Source organism: Macrosteles quadrilineatus, unplaced genomic scaffold, assembly GCF_028750875.1.
Source record: "Macrosteles quadrilineatus isolate MER2022 unplaced genomic scaffold, UCM_ALF_1.0 Scaffold_1__1_contigs__length_201487025, whole genome shotgun sequence".
In the NCBI taxonomy this organism is placed as follows: Eukaryota; Metazoa; Arthropoda; class Insecta; order Hemiptera; family Cicadellidae; genus Macrosteles; species Macrosteles quadrilineatus.
In genome coordinates this window covers 89,739,015-89,756,954 of record NW_026542594.1, presented here as the reverse complement: position 1 = coordinate 89,756,954, position 17,940 = coordinate 89,739,015, and the positions used below count along the sequence as shown (strand labels likewise).

Below are 17,940 nucleotides of genomic sequence, written 5' to 3'. Positions count from 1 at the left end.
TTCTAATGGTCAGTTGCTACCACCAACATGCTTAAAAACACAATCAAAAACTGTCATTACAGAAACTTGATTGCAAAAACTAATTGAATGCCTTTAAGAGTTTGTGTGCGTGATTCCGTCTTGAAAAACTACACGACTCATTGGGCTAGATAATGTAGCACTAATTCTAGGGATTATTTATTTTAATATTTTTCTGGGCTGACAAAATTCATTGATTCTAATAACACCGGGGCACGTTTATTTCAGTGCTTATTTATAGGTCAATGGACAAGGTATACATAAAGAAAACCCCAATTTATTATAAAGATTTTAATAAAAATGTTCACATTGATCTGGAAATATACAAATAAAAGATTGAGATTAGTTAAAAGTTATAATTAGGTAAAAGATTAATTGTCTTCTAAGTAAAAAAAGAGAAAAAACAGTTCAAAAGTAAACATAAACATTTGCATTTGATGATGCTTTGGTTAAATTAATGACAATATCCTTTTAATCAATCATTTATTTTATTTTATAAGATTTGCAGACCTATATGGCATAAGCAAGCAATTAACTAAAAAATGTTGTAGCTGCAGCGGGAGGAGAACCTACGATGACTATACCTTGGTTTTCTTGTCTGTCAAACAACTGATTGAGGCACCAGATACACAGCCTTTACTTTCAACTCAAGTAGCAAAAATCGTTGGCAAACCATTGGCCCAACGTTTCTGTCGATCGTTGGCCATCAACGGTATGTTTTGGCACTCAGTCTTACGGTTGGCCAACCAACCAATTTTTGCGGAAGGGCCAACCATCCCATTGGGCCGAAACATAAAAAACACAAAATAATAAAGATTTATTATGAAAAGCATAATCATCAGTTGAGAAAATTGATTAAATAGTTCATAAAAACTAATTTTGAAAATAAACAAGATAAAATTATTTGGCCGGAACGGGTCTCAAACCCGGTACCTTCGCCTTGTGAGCCTCACGCCTTGCCTCTGAGCTAACTGTGCTTGTTGACTATGAGTGTTTTCGAGTGGTCAAAGAGTAGCCGACAGGTGCAATGGTGACAATACTTAAAATATTTTTGATGCTACAGTATAATATGATTCTGTTAATCTGTTTAGGCCTCAAGTAGTTGAATTGTTTTTCTGGTAGTTGGAGAGGATACTGGTATTTGAATATAGATTATTTAATTACCATTAGATTAGTAGGCTATTGTTATAATTGATTGTTATATAATTAATTAATCTTTCCCCTATAACTATTAAAAATTTGCTCAAATAAATTAAAGAATATTGTTAAATAATTGAATTATTATAATTAATATATATTAAGCAAGTGTTCCCCACTGTATCTAGTATCCATCGAGGTAGACTTCTGGAGTGATCGCGCCCGTGTTGAAGCGAACCGTTTTTCGGTCCGGCCACGAGTAGCTGTGAGCAGCCCGTGGTAGGCAAGAACGCCAGCGCTAAGATGGGCGGGATAGGGAAAATCGCGACGCGCGCCTACTTTTATTTTGTTTCCAGATGACATGATTTTTTTAGGACAAATGAACGATTGAATTGTATTCTCTAATAGATTGTGGTTCTTTCGGAATTAATTTCATTCTTACTTTCACATCAGGTATATTTTTAAAACACGATTAACTTCAACTTTTAGTGTAATTTTCTTGTCAGTGACATGTTTTATTTTATTTTATTAAAAACAAATTGGAATATTTCCCTAGCACATTTGTATAATATTTTTAAACATTTTTTGGCTTTTGAAATAAATTTGGATAGAGGGTCATAACAGTCCAATTACTGTAATAATTAGAGATTGGTCTCATGTTTATAAATTAAAATGAAATAAAAGGCAATAAGAACACTTTCAAAATGTTCACTACACAATCTTGAAGCTTCTGTAGGTTTAAAATTTTTCCTCCTAACTGCGAGAATCCATTTCTTACGCAGTTCTTTGTCTTGTGGGAATCTGAAAAAAATGCACTTACAATCTGTGAAACTCCTTAAACTCGGGAAAAGTAGTATAAATTTTGAAAAAGCTACATTAATTGCAAGTAGATTATTACTTCAGCTGGTCTCAAAACAACAATAATAAAAATAAACGAAATAAAAATTTTCCGTTTGGATTGCACAATTTTCGAGGGACAGCCGGGCGTTGTAATGGTCAAAATTTGCTATTAACGCTTATTATTTCCAATCTACTATAATTTAAATTAAGTAAATAGGAATTTGTTTCAAAAACACTTGAAATATTATTCAAGACATTAAACCTATAATTTTTAACAATATATCTGAAAACTTTGTATTTATTTACCTGTGGAATCCGGAATCCGATGGTCGTCCCCTTTGCTTGCCTATTTGTACAATTAATAGCTACACAGGATGTTACCATCTTGGAACATTGGGAACATTTTAAAACTGAAAGTCCAGTGCATTAAAATATCAACAAACGATGGCAGAGATGATAAGACGCCCAACTCAAGTGTGCGCTGCTCGTAAACAAACAAAAAACATCTGGATCCTATCAATGCCTGGCAGTGCTACCACTGCATTCACGAAAAATCCCAGATTTCGGGTTGTCATTCATGAAATTTACCCGTTAAAATCTCCAAATATTCTTCTTGTTTTTAAAGTATGGCAAATAATCAATTTGATTTGAATGAACATTGGTCGTTTGTATAGCTGAAAACAAATTTATAAATTTAATCTTAAACTTGATTGTTAATTTTACTCCTAAAGTACATGTGGAAAGGAAAGTATGTATTTTTGATAAGATCCTATACAAATACTTATTAATAAACGTTCTAGATTGTTTTCTGAAAATGCATATCGACAAAGCTACACAACCGGGACCGGGTACTCCAGGAGTGGCCGCGCGGTGGCGGCGCGGTACCGTCCCATGCTCGTTTCCAAACGATTTAATAATGACGCAATCATTTTATCACAAATTGGTTGATTTGAAAGTTAAGATCAACTCATTGGCTACAACTTTCCCGCTAGAAGTTCGTTTGTAACCCAAAAATAAAAATTTTCCTCCCTTAGTGACTTTTCCATGTCAGTCTTTGGTAAGTCTTCTATATTTTCAATTATTAAAATTCGAAATAATTATTACAATAAAAGATATTTATACTGTCAGAATCCGATGTTTATATAGATTAAGAATATATAAGTTTTATTTGACTGGAGCTTTTCCGTTGAGCTACAACAGCGAGTAAACTGCAGCGCGCACGATACTGAAATACGCCCGAATTTGTTCTTGCCTACCACCGCTTTCCAGCACGGACCGTTTTTGCCCCATTTAGCGATCACTCCAGAAGTCTACCTCGATGCTAGTATCACAACATCATCTGACTACATTTATTATAGATCCAACATTTTTACAATATTTGTCTTATATTCTACTGCCATAACATTTATGTACTTTTAAATAAATCAATTTGTTAAAATGAGTTTTAGAATGTTTTATACTTAAACCCAACGAAGGCCCAACGATTCCTTCCTTTGTAGGGCCAACAAATACCAGTTTCCGTTGGGCCAACGTTGGCAAATCGTTAAAATTTCTGCCAACCATTTCCCAACCGTGCCGACCATTTCCCAACGTTGGGCCAATGTGCTACTTGGGAACAACTTGAACCACATTTTCATTTGGGTACAATAATTGGAGAGTCAACAACCAACATAGTTCCAAAAGGAATGATCAGTGGAGTTAGATCCTGAAGTAGTGTCAAGAACCATGCAAAAGTTCCTGTTGTATACACAGGGAATAATGATTTAGGAAATTTTGTTATTTTAATTTAAATAACCTAGTTTGTAACAGTAAGTTTCAATTTCATACCGGTACATTCTTTTTTCCCACCCTGTTTAAGACACCTTTGGTGGGCATCTAAAGTCATGTTTCCTAGTGATCAATCCTGGGGGGCCATCAGTAAACTGACAAAGGAAGTTCCCTAGACAGTCAGAGCCAGGATTGCCCCAGCGACCTTGGTAGTTGTACCACTCAGGGGTCGTCTCATCAGAGTAGAACACCTGCACCGAGTGCCAAGTTTCCCATGCAGTACCATAGTCTACGGTATCCGACAACTCTCTCAGCCTCAACTTGGTGTATTGGTGTTTTCCTGGAAATAAGAGGCTCAGATTAAGTGTAATATAATTAAAGGTGAATCGTGCTACATATGATGTGTTTGGAAGTAGATTGAAAATAGATTATAAAAAAATTTGCTCTGAAACTAAAAATCTATTTTTTTATCAGGTTAATGAAGCATTTAAAAGCTAACACAGGAAAGAGCTATCCTCATCCTTGATAATATATCAAAAATTACTATGAGTTTTGATTTTGCATATGCATGAGTTGTTATAATAACGTTGAGTTTCTAAAATCCTTCATCATTACCGGTATTCAAACAAAAAATAAAAATTTTTCTAGTGTAAGTTTCTCCGATTTACCTTATAAGTGAGGTGATTTTCATAGTATAAAGCAGCTTATGGTTATGTTATGAATCATCAGCTTTATAAACTTTATTAATTAATCATCATTCATATTTTTAAATAATAATTCAGAACACTTCTTTTAACACAACGACTTTTGCTAATACAATCTCATCCTTACACCTTATGTGAAATGTGAAGTCTGTTGATGTCCAACTGTAGTGGTGACGATGAAGTTAGAGTTCTTGCTTGGTATTGTATTGCCAAGATCGCTCTATTATTCTTGGATCCAAACGTCAATGATCATTGGGCTTTTAAGGAATAAGTTGATTCTAAAAACAGTGATAACGACACTGAGGTATACCCTATCATCATTAGCTCATACTTGAATCAAAATGCCTCAGAAGTGTCCCTAGAATGATAATCACAGAAAGGTACGGTCATTGAAATATGTGACCAATGGATAATGAGATATAGGTCATGAGACCTATCCATGTTGATAAAACACAGTCAATTCAATTATTCACATAGAGCTTTGCAGCTTTCTTTATATACATGTCATAGTGCTGTTGTTGAGCTGTGGAATCAAGTATTAGTATATACTACTCCAATGCGATTGAATTCTTGTGCTATGAAATATACAACAGAAACCGCAAAGTCAATTTGTGTACAATGCCCGAAAAGTTGATTAGGTACTTTTCTTAATCTGAAGTCTGTGGTAATTAATAGCATCTGATCTTGTATTTAAGTTACAACAGTGTTTGACGCTCATTGCTTATAATTTAATTAATGCGAACATCATGAGAATCTGAACAACTTGAGAAAAAAAAGGTATGCCAGCCACAGTGATATAATGGGTGTTTGTAGAGTCAGTCCTGATAGTGAAACTCACCTACTCCAGCCCATAGAGCGTGAGATCCTTTGGCCGAGAACAAGATAGGATGTCCATGATCATCCAGCTGCACTGTCTCTGGGGGAGATTGAGCCTGGCCTAGGCCCTTGGACATGGCCTTGGAGAATACAAAACTATTGGTAGCTGAGTCATAGCTGTAGACCACTCCTGCATTGTGGACCGACAGAAACAAAAAAGTTGGTCTTCCATCCTAAAACAGTTGGTTTTGAATAACTTCAGCATCCTTTTATCATATAACTATCAGAGTTTATGCTGCCTCAATATCGTGTGTTACATTGAAGTGATTTTTTCAAAAACAAACAACTGCTCATTACACAAAAGCAATTTTTTTACACACAACTATATACAACCATTGACTTTTGATATTGGAGAATTCATCCCATCTATGGACCAGATGTAGTCTATTTTCTATTAAAAAGAACATAGCTGAATCACTACTGAAATTCTATAGATGATGTGACATAAACACCAGTGCGGGATTTAGGGTAGAGTCCTGTAAGTTTGACTTGGTTAAAAAGGTGGTCATCACCAGCCAATTAAACACTCACATAAGCATTCTCAGGATAAAACAATTAACAATATACAAAAAAATGTAATGTTTTGAATCGGGTTGTGAGCAATGAAATGTGTTGTTTCTGTTGTTACCACGAATCTGTAGTTAAGCCCATTGTATTAGTTATAAATAATATTCAATAGTTAAATAATAATAATAGTTTAATAATAGTTAAGTAATATTATTGAGATTTAAGTGGGGTTTTTTAGAAAAAAAAAATAGATAGCTAATTTTCAGATTTCGGGCTGCAAAGCATGTATATTTCCATGCAAATGATTCATAAAAACGAGGAAGGTTGTTACTGCAAAAGGGTTATAAACGTGTCCAAAAAATACTTATAATTCATTGGGATTGAAGACTGCAGGTATTTTCTGCAGAATCTGGAATAACCCATAGAAAGGAAGCCTCAAACAACGCTAGGCCTACCAGTGAAATCAAGACCAGGAATGACTTCTAGAAGAAAGAACACAGGAAATCCTCCAATCTCCGACAAGCTTTTTCAAGCCAGGAGAGAATTTTGAAGAGTTTTTCTGAAAAAATATAGACAAATATAAAAAGAATACTCTGTCATACACCAAGCGACAAAACATGACTGAGATGGACTGTCTCTCCTCCCAAGAAAAACAGAAACAAGAACAGCTGCAAGAACCTAACTCAACTCAACAAGCCAATGACTCTGAAGTGCCCCACTCTATAACCTCTGTTTTAGAAATAAACAGCCTGAAAAAAGCAAAATAAAACCCAGTAAATCAGCAAATAATTCTTGTGTAGCAAGAATGCACCAAAATATTAGATGACTGGCTACAAAGACGAAAAGACTACCGGTACACAACATTTTTAACGCCACAAATCCAAGCATTCTAGGCTTGACTGAACACGGACTGAAAAAAAAATAGAACTAGAAGCTTTTAAATCTCTGCAAAAGTTTGAGTTAACAAACAGAAATGAAGACAAATCAGAAATAATTAGTAGAAAAATGGTATATGACATGAAACTAAGAAATCTACAAATCTCCTCAACAACTAGCTTCATAGAACAAGCCGACAACAAACCAAAAGCGCTATGGCAAACAAAGGAAATGAAAGGAAAATGTGAAGAGATAACTCTTTCAGAATTAGAAATAATGGCAAACTCACAAACGACACAAAAGAAATGGCTGAACACTTCAACACATTCTTCTCAAAGATAGCAGAAATACCCTTGACCAAAACAGAGCAATCGTTATAGACCCTGAAACAGCGCTGAATGGAGAGGAACCCATCTGTCCAACACACCTTACCTTAACTTCATCATCCTATAAAGAAGTTAAAACAATAATAAACTCCCTCAAAGTTAAAACATCAAGTGAAATAGATTAGTTTTCCTGAAATATGATAAAGCACTGCTCTCAAGAACTCATCTTACCTCTGGATCATCAAATAAATCATTTAAAGAAGGCAAATTCCCATCCGCCACAAAAGTCAGCAAAATGTACCACAAACACAAAAAAAAGACAAACTAAAAAAAGGCACAAAAATACAGACCCATTTCTACTTTTTCTAAAACCATAGAAAAAATAGTCCTTTTTCTAAATTAATGGCACATCTCAATCATAACAAACTCTTAACTGCCAACCAACATGGTGTTCGGAGGAATGAATCTACATCCTTAGCTATAATAGCCCTAATTGAGTTTATCCTAGACCAGATAAATAAAAAAAAATTATTTCGGCCATTTTTCTTGACTACTCAATGTAAGGCAATGTTTGCAAATGTAAGGCTTTTGACTGCCTGGGCGGCTAGGCCACGACCTGATGTACAAGAAACTCAAAAGACTAAGAAACGGGTCAAAAGCTGCTTAAAAAAGAGAATGTTGACAAGTTGTGGAGCTATAAAACTCATCAAATGAAGTCACAGTCAGTTTCAAATCCTCAAAAAGCAAGCTGACAAGTAGACAAGTGGAGTTCCACAATACTCTGTATTAGGCCTCATTTGACTAATAACTTCCCTAAACAAATTTTGACCGAAAATCTTGCAATCATGTATGCAGACGCCACACAACAATCTTGATCAAGGACAATACAGCTCAAAGCCTCTGCCTTAATTCAAAATTGATTTTAAATAAATCCATCATCTACTAAGAGAACAATGGCCTAGCAATAAACCTCACAAAAACCACAACTCTAAATTTCAGTTAGAAAAAGGATATGGTCCCTCAATTAGAGGTTGTAACAATAGAAACAAACAACAAATTTCTCAGTGTGATCCTTGATAACAAATTAAAACACCATGAACAGAGCACACCAACCACTTGAGCAAAAATATCAGTGCTGGAATAAATGTTGTCCGAAGAATGAGCTAGGTGGACTATTTTTAGGCAATACAGCTTACTTCGCCCTGATACAATTACATCTTGGATATGGCTTGACAGTGTGAGGAGGAACTTCAGCAAAAAATATGGATTGAATCCTTGTTCTTCAGAGGGGAGCCATAAGAGCCCTCACCAACCGTGTCCCACTACAGACTTGCAGACAAGCATTTGCAAACCTAGGAATACTCACAGTGGTGGCTCCCTACATTCTTGAAACCATTAGGTATGTGTATGAAATAAACCCCCCAAGAAACCAAGACCTGCACCACTACAATACTCGTCATATGGCTCAAAATTTGTCCTAATAGTTGACCGAGCCCCTCCCTGGGAGGAAAAAAACAGTCCTAATCAGGCTGCAAACTAATGAACCATCTACAAGACTACCTGAAAGACCTGACTGGCAACAATTTCTACACCAAGAGTTAAAGAAGTGGCTGATCGCAAGACCCTTCTACTCTGTAAAGGAATTTTATGAACATTGTGGAAAATCACATGTACTTTCATTTACTCATGAAACTACTGTAATTCTTTATGAATGCTCAATAATAGCTATTTGTGTATTAAGAGCGGAAAGTAAATAAAGATACGTCTTATAACACTTAAAACATATACATTTACCCTTATACTGTTACTCACAAGACGGTAAATATACAAAAGATGGTGTATTAAGAGCGCAAAGTACGTCTTTACCGCTTGAGAACTGTAGATGGCCACATGAGGCCCTTAGCTGCTGAGTGCGCCCATACATTTTGAGAGTAGCATGTTTGTGCTCGTAATTCACCCAAGATTTTTCCTACCACCATAATTAACTCATAATCATACTAACATTATAAATGTGAAAGTTTGTTTGTTTAAAGTTCAATCATGCATAAACTACTGGTCGGATTGGGCTGAAATTTGGTATGATGACAGCCCACATTCCCGATTAACATATAGACATATTCTTACCTCAAAAATCCTTTCGGGCTCCACACCAGTGGCTCTGGAGTTTCCCATGTTAACCTTACAAGTATTCATGTTTAAAAGGAACTAGTTGCTCTGCCCGTGCTTCGCTACGGGGTGAGAATGCAGAAAAGAATAATTTGGTTTTACTTTAAGATACTATAATATACCAAAAGGAAAATACAACACACTTACCAGGAAACATATAGGCAAAGGCTCAATCGTACTTATTGATTATTTAAATAAATATCTCTTACAGTACCATCATTGTATATAGTGTATAGAATTTAAAATATATGCAAACATGGTGGAAGGAAAAATATGCAAAAGTATAATTTATTATTGACCACAATGGCACTAAGAAACAAATTTTCTTGTATACAAATTAAATTAAATAAATAACAGAACAGCATTTCTGACAACAGCTGGAGTTTCATAACAATCTTTGTTTCCCATGTTAATCTTATGGAGAAATACGAAACTTTAAAGGGCCCCAGGGCCTCACTCTCTAATTATTTCCATATAAAAAAAGTTTCCTGCACAACTTCACGTTACGCTCTTTCCAATGACACCAAAAACATGGCAATCGGTTCAGTAGTTTCGGAGGAGTAATTGTCACAAAAAATCTGCTTGCGTATTAAATAAGTATAGATTAAAGAATTTTGTCAGCTGTTTCAATTACACAAGTTGGTTCTATGATATTCAAAAGTTATAAGGTGCTGCACACAACAGGTAGCCAATATAGGGTATAAGTAGGGACGCCATTCAAGATTCTTGTCATTCACCTATTGGGTCTAATGATGATTGGAGTGTCCAATCGAAATCGATCACCACATACCATCTTTTGTATATTTACCGTCTTGTGAGTAACAGTATAAGCGTAAATATATGTTTTAAGTGTTATAAGACGTATCTTTATTTACTTTCCGTAAGTTTCATAACACGTACAATGCTGATCAAGAAGTTATTTAGTGAAGCTAGTCAAGCAAAGTTAACAGCAAAATATAGGGATACAAGAATCAAGATTTCCATGAAGATTGCAGATATTTACTTCAACAAAGAATGTATCAAGAAGAGAATTACACCACAATACGCAAAAATCAAGATCAACTGTAACTCCACTGCCGCCAAAAGAATCAAGGAACAAGGAGAGGTATTATTCATCCAAAATATGATCAAACAACTTTACTGTGAAAAAGAAGAACTGAACCTGATTGCCTACGACATCCACCTACAATTTTTGAGATTATACGGACTAATTGCATGAAATCTACTACATGAAGTCGTCAGTGAAGAGGTAGAAGACGCCATGGACCGGAAATATTCACGGATAAACGACAAATTAGACAAGCTCGTAGAGAAAAATACATCTAATGATGACTTGGATAGGACCAGTACAGAACACAAATTCCAGAAGAGAGTCATCAACCTTACAGATATTCAATTCAGTGAAGAAGAAACAAAAATACTTAACTACGGAATGAAGTACTATTTCCCAATGAAGAAAATGGACGAAAACGAACTACTAGCTACTGAAGTTGAAGCAAATGTAAAATCACTCAGAGATGTAGACCATTATGCCGTTCGGGAGGAAGTGACAGCCAACGCTTTCACCAGCCAAGGACCCATAGATCAAAGCAGAAAGGAAGAACTGAAGACCTGCAACGAAATAAAGAAGAAACTGGAAGAGAATAGCTCAATCGTCGTGAAAGCGGACAAAAGCAACGCCATCGTAGTGCTTGAGAAGGAAGAATATATAAAGAAGACTGAAGATTTCATCAAAGAAAATAACTTCAAAGAGCTAAAAAGGATCCAACGCAGAGGTACCAAAAAGAGCTGTCTGACGTCGTGAAGAGATGCACCAGAGTGATTACCGAAGAATGTCGACAGAAGATGAACATCCTAAATTCAAAAGCGCCCGTGATGAAAGGGATCCCGAAAATACACAAGACCCATCAGACCCTTAGTTTACTTTAAATGTGCTCCTACCTACAATGTTTCAAAATTTGTTAGCAAGTAAGCTCAGCAATGATTTAGAATTAGAATATATACAATGTAAAGAATAGTTATGAATTTGTTGAACGTGTAAAGAACATAGATATAGATTCAAATAGTAGGCTAGTCTCATTTGATATCTCAAATCTGTACACCAACATACCATACCTGTACCTGAAATTGTAGATGTTGTTAAATGTAGGCTTTTACAGAATAGTTTTAACAATGAATATGTCAATCAGATTGTAAAATTGCATGTGACTGTTTTGAAACAAAATTATTTTAGATTTAACAATAGATTTTACGAACAAACAGATGGTTTAGCTATGGGAAGTCCACTTTCGGCAATTTTGTCAGAAATATTTTTACAGCTCAAGGAAAAAGAAATGTTAACGAATTTAAGAAAGAATCATGATGTAAGATGTATGTTAGAAATGTAGACGACATTCTTGTTATTTTCAGACAAGCCCAGGAACAAGAGCACGAAACGATGATGCAGACACTTAACAGCTACCATCCGAACCTCACCTTTACCAACGAGTTTGAAGAAAACGAAAAGATCAACTTCCTGGACCTGACATTAGAGAGAAAAGACAGCAAGATCGAGTTTGACATCTACAGAAACCCTACACAAACGGACACTACAATAAACAGCAAGTCTATCCATCCGACAATCCACAAGACCGCAGCTATTAGATCCATGCTGTACCGAGCCTATAAGATCCCACTTAGCCAAGCCAATAGGAAGAAAGAACTGGACACTATTAAGAAGATCGCTCAAGTTAATGGATATCGAACCAAGACAATAGAGGACATCGCAAGAAAGACGAAAAGAAAACTCAATAGACAGAATACACTACACAGCAGAACAACATTAGAAGAGATAAAAGAGGAAAACACCAGATATGTCACATTTAGCTACACGGGGACTACAACACAAAGGACTGCTAATAGATTCAAGAAAACGGAGTTTTGATAGCCTACAGGACTCAGAACACCATTAGTGAAATACTGCATCCAAAAATAGAAGATTGTAACAGATTCGACGCATCGGGCATCTATAAAATCAATTATAACGATTGTGATAGCTTCTACATTGGACAGACTGTGAACTTCGTCAACCGCTTCAAAAACCACATATCTGCATGGAGAAACAACAAACCGGAAAGATCAAATGTCGCACAACACCTGTTACAAAATGGACACTCAATAGAAAAAATGGAGGATAGTCTATGTATTTTAGAAGAATTGTAAGAAGGGATACGGATACGTGATGAATGCTTGGGAAAAATTGTATATTTATAAGGAAAAATGTAAAAATATAAATAAGTTGATTAATGAACAAGTAAATTTCGATTCCAGTTGTACTTAACCTTAAAAAATACTAATTAATACTTAAAAAATACTAAACCTTAATACTGTATTTCCTTTTTATCACTAAATTATTCCACAACAAAACATATTTTCCAGAATAAAACTAGTTTCCAATATGTAGTATTGAAACATCTACCTAATTAAGTTTTGTAGCTTTATAGATTAAATTTGACATGTCATAATGAATCCTTATGATCCTACACCAACCCATGCAGTACCAACTATAATTTAAAAAAATACTACATTAAACCCAACAAGTTGATATATACTAGAGAAGACCTAACCTGAAGATAATTAAGCGCCTGTTAGTAACAGTTCAGTAGTGTACAGTTCAGTAGGTGTTAGTAGTGGTAGTAGTTCAGTTGTGCATAAACTGAGGGGTTTATGAATTAACTATAGTTTAAAAAAATACTACACTAAAATAAATGCATAAATAAATGGTTAGAAACATTTTAGAAAAAGGTTAGTTTAGTTGTTAGTTAAATTAACTTCCTAGCTATTTATCAATTCCTTCACATATGTAGACAGACCTTTATTTCCACAGACACTCGCTCCCAGTCTCCTACATGATTTCCAAAATATCTCAGTTTGCCGACACACCTGTTGAATAATTTAGGTACTGGTACAGGTCTTTGATTTCCTACTGTGCAAATCTTTTTCCCTTCATTAAATGGGTAAAAGAACCAGTAAGTTACAATGAAATTATTATAATTATTATCACATTTTTTTACATGAGCATAAATTGATACAATTTTATGAGATGGGTTAACACCATGTAGAAATGAATGAGGATCCTTCAGTAAGTCATCTGAAACAAATTGACTTTCATAATTTGGACCTAAAAATACAATCATCTAAAATAAACAACAACAAGTTGGACGTGTTAAGCGTTTAACAGCTAAATAAATGTGCAATCAATTGAGGATTTGGGTAGGTCACAGAGAAGTAAGGAACAGAGGGTACACTCCATATTATACAATTGAGTGGTGTCTAGCACTAGTGCTGTTGTCTAGGGCAAAGTTCAACACTGCGCTCCTTGCCCTCATGTACTACAATGCTCAAGTGGAGGAAGACCCGGTGCCCTAGGAATTTCTGCACAGTGCTTGCTGTTCGGACTCTTACTTGCGTTTCAGAAGTATATTTCCGGCACAACATGACTTATCTCCTGTAGCTCCTTGCTAGGAGCATAGAGCATCCAGAAGAGCTCGCTATCCAACCCTATCTTGTGCCAGGTCCCTCAGCTGACCCCAAGTTCTTCCTTTGCTCACAGCCTCCTTCTGCACTGTTCTTCTCTTTTTGCCACTCAAGGTCTTCTTCTTCTCAAGGTCTTCCTCTCTTTCATGTCACTTGCGGGTTTCACTCTAATGCCTTCTTCTCAATGTCAGTGTCGGGCTTTCGAAGGGTATGTCCCCACTTCTTCCTTCAAATCCCTAATTGTAGCTTTTGTTGCCCTATGCATTCCCATAGCTGCTCAATTGAGATAGTGTCTTCTTGTAGAGATCACAACTTAGCCTGAATGTCTGATATCTTTGGGCAAGCAAGCATATGTCATCAGCAAAGTCAAGATCTTTCAGTCCCCATTGCACTCCCTTTTATTCTGTTACTTGTGGCTTTCCTCATCACTGAGTCCAACACCAAAAGGCAGAACATACCAGAGCTAAAAGCGCACAATTGTCCCATAAGCATCTTACGTCTCTGTGGGTAGTTTGTAGTTGTGAGTTCAGCAGCCAAATAAATAATGGGTGAATGGATTGGATAGTTGTAGCTATGAGTTCATTAGTTAAAAAAATAATCAGTATAAGCAATCTGACACATACTTTGATTCATTACAGCTTGCCAAAAACCCTTATTATGGGCAAGTGGTGGGAGAAAGTATGATATTTATGGGTAATATCACAAAAGCTGCAATAACTCTTGAACTGCAATTGTTACAGCAATGGAGGTTGTACTATTCTGTTTAGGGTTATAAGAACCATTATGTTTTTTTTTTTTAAATAACATGAGCCACAATAACTTTTGAACCATAATTTTAATAGCAATGGGGGTTGTACCGTTTTGTTTAAAATTAAAAGACTTTAGCGTACTAAACTACAATAAAAATTATTTGGGCAATTTTGAGAAAAATTTGCTATTATTTTACAAATGGAAAATTGAAAATAACCATAAAAAGTAAAAATAAAAAGAATAAAGCACCTGGTAATACCATGGATTAGCATACCAAATTTAATCAAAATCAGACCACATGTGTGGTCTGTAGCTCTGTACACATCCACACATAAAGACACACACACAGACATCACTTCAAAACCCACCTATTTGGGTTCAAGGGGACCCAAAACAAATGTATCCACCCAAAACTCAAACTCGAACATTTTGACAAAACAATACTTTCTCCATATACTATTTAGGGGGGAGAAAGTAAAAAAAAATACAATGAGTGGCCAAATGGTTAACTGCATATAGCCTCCTCTAGTACAAGGGCACTGCAATGGTGTGTGGCATCGTGCCACTGGCCAGCCTGTTGCTATGAGAACAACAGTATTAAACACTAGCTGTACCCGCGGGCTTCGCCCCGTCTAACTTCATAAGTATTCGCATGGCTCATTCACGTCCTGGTTGAAGTTCGTTCGCTACGCTCACTCACCTTTAGGTTGGAGCTCGTTCGCTGCGCTCACTTGCCTTCAGGTTAGTTCGTTCGCTACGCTAACTCGCCTCCAAGTTGAAGTTCGTTCGCTACGCTCACTCACCTTTTGGTTGCAAATCAGCTGTTGTCATAAATAATAAAAAAAAAAAATAGTGCTGCACCCTGTTGGTAATTCTTGTAACTTTTATGCTATTGAAAATCATAGAACAGAACTAACTTGTTTAATTGAAACAGCTGTTAAGATTCATTAATTCCTTTTAAATATGAAAAATCATAAGATTAACATGGGGAACTAAAGAGCCACTGGGGCGGAGCCCGAAAGGGTTTTTGAGATAAGAATATGCTTTAATGTTAATCGGGAATGTGAGCTATCATCATGCCAAATTTCAGCCCAATCCGTCCAGTAGTTTATGCGTGATTGAGCAACACACACACACACAAACATTCACACAAACATACACACAAACATACACACAAACTCACAAACTTTCAGATTTATAATATTAGTAAGATATAAACAACAGTACCTATTAAACATATAAACATAAACATTGCGCGGACGCTCCATTATGAATTAGTGCAACAGCTGTTTTAGTAGGGCGAGAAGGTGGCTACCACTTTAGTGTTGGCGGGCATTTTAATAGAGAACCCAACCCCATGGTAATGGAACTTGAACACCAAACAACTAAGTACACAATGAATGGTGAAGTAGACTAACAGTTAATCTAAATAAGGTAAAATGTTTTCATTAAAACATTTAAACAAACCTCTTAAGAGTTTTGAGCCAGCTTCAATGAGCCTTGAGTTTTTTTTACGTACCTTTGGATTTCCTTATTATTATATACAAGAGGGATAAATATTAATTTGGAAAAGTAAATTGTTAATGCTAAGAAATTAAAAACTTACAGCAAAATATTCTAAAATTTAAAAAAATAATTAATCATCTTTAATTGAGATGGGGATAATGTGTAGGCATATTAAAACGAGATTTTGATGTTTAAGGATTCAATAAGCAGACACACTTGAACCAACTAAGTGCATACTGGTAATGATTGTTTGTAATAAATAAACCTATACGTCAACACCTTTGGGAGGCAGGAAATAGGACAAAAAAACAAACAGATTTCTTACCTCTATTTCTGTTGGTAATTAAGTAATAGTTTTTGGAATAAGGACCAGTTGGAAGTTTAAATCTGTCATCTTCTACAAATGTGTTTCCTTTTTTCTCAAAAGTAATGATTTCTTTTAAAAAACTATCAACATCTATGGGAAAAAACTCTTCTTCAGGATCTAGCCATATTTTTGGTGCCCATTGTTTCACCAAAGATATAACTGTAAAATATTAAACCACAATGTCAATGCAAGTTATGTTCCTACTGTACACATATTTACATAACACAACAACTACACATCTAAAAAAAATACCTCTCACGTAATATAAAAAAATATTCAATATTTTCAAATAAAAAAACCGCTGCAGCAAACCTATTAGGTCGATTATTATTAACCGCTATTATAGGCGAATTTCTATTTGTCTGATTGGTTTTTTGGTCAAATATTTCCTTAAAGATCTCAGATTTTTCCCCTATTCAAATAACATTAGATTCAACAAGTATTTAGGTTTGACGCTACATTTTATAAAATGTTAATAATAAAAATGAATACATTTTACAATTTTCCTATGTTTATTAACATAGAATTTAAAATGTAGCTCATTTTATAAATATGATATTGAAAGAGAGATTTTATTGATTTTTGTCAAATGTGCTGCAACCACATGAACTGAAACTGAAAAGACGACCTATAAAAGCGGTGGTTAATGGTTTGAGAAACAAAAAAGGTAAACCATTTTGTTCCAAGTAGTTTATTATAATTTTATAATTCCAATGACAGAAACTTAAAAAAAAATGTGCACAACGTATGTATGTAGGTTCTAGTATAGAGTAATAATAACAATAATACTGTAACTATAAACAATATATTAATATCTTAACAGTAATCATTGTTAAATTGATGCAAATTTATCGGTACTAGAGAGCCTTAATGCTAAAATAGTGTTTATTAATTTAAAGTTATAACGATCATTTGTGAAGCTAAGCTTACACAACCTTTAAAACATTCTCACTGAACGATAGGCTATTAAAACAATCAACAAAGAACTTTTTCCTACAGTTACCTGACAAAGTGGGCTTCCTTGCACTGATTATAGCACGCAAAGTAGCAATTGCTGCATTTACTTACTTTTGCCGCACTCCATTATTTCAACCGAACAACGCAAAACAGAGTACTTTTATTAGGTAATACTAGTACGCTTGAAAATAAGTTGGCAATACCATAGTCAATGACAATACTTAGATAGGTATACTACGACTACGACCAGCTGGTGCAGCGTTTCCTATTTCGCTCAACGCTTGGATTTAACTTAACCTAGAAACGTGCTGAATAGTGTTTGAAAGACCAATTATTTATATGATTTATAGTACTGTAACTGTTAGTAGGAAAAATATAATGTGTAAATAACTATTGTTGAATCAGCTGTAAATAATAGACTATCATGGTAGTTTATCAGAGCATACTTACCCTTTCTGTCGACTAAATCTATATTATCCTCCATATTTACTTTTCTGTCGTCGGCACAATGACTTCCGTTGATGAATATATATTGCAAAAAAATAAGTAAGATCATGCCTTTCTCATATCCTTATCAATTCACTTTTAATATCATTCCTTTAAACAACCACTTTCCTAACTATCATCT

General features: G+C 35.1%; 1 protein-coding gene across 1 annotated transcript; it reads right to left on the bottom strand.

Moving 5' to 3' along the window:
* Window positions 1-3,848: 3,848 nt before the first annotated feature.
* On the bottom strand, window positions 3,849-17,439 carry LOC128998759 (uncharacterized). Its single transcript, XM_054425101.1, has 5 exons — window positions 17,424-17,439; window positions 16,314-16,514; window positions 13,069-13,346; window positions 5,305-5,515; window positions 3,849-4,102 (listed from the first exon to the last, which is right to left on the bottom strand). The coding sequence occupies exons 1-5, from the start codon at window positions 17,437-17,439 to the stop codon at window positions 3,849-3,851; spliced, it is 960 nt and encodes a 319-aa protein (XP_054281076.1).
* Between the last annotated feature and the right edge of the window lie 501 nt (window positions 17,440-17,940).

Coding starts and splice junctions, on each gene's coding strand:
- LOC128998759 (XM_054425101.1), bottom strand. Junction 5,516..13,068: donor GAGTGTCTGTGGAAATAAAG/GTCTGTCTACAT, acceptor CAACTGTTTTAG/GATGGAAGACCAACTTTTTT. Junction 4,103..5,304: donor CGCTCTATGGGCTGGAGTAG/GTGAGTTTCACT, acceptor TCTTATTTCCAG/GAAAACACCAATACACCAAG.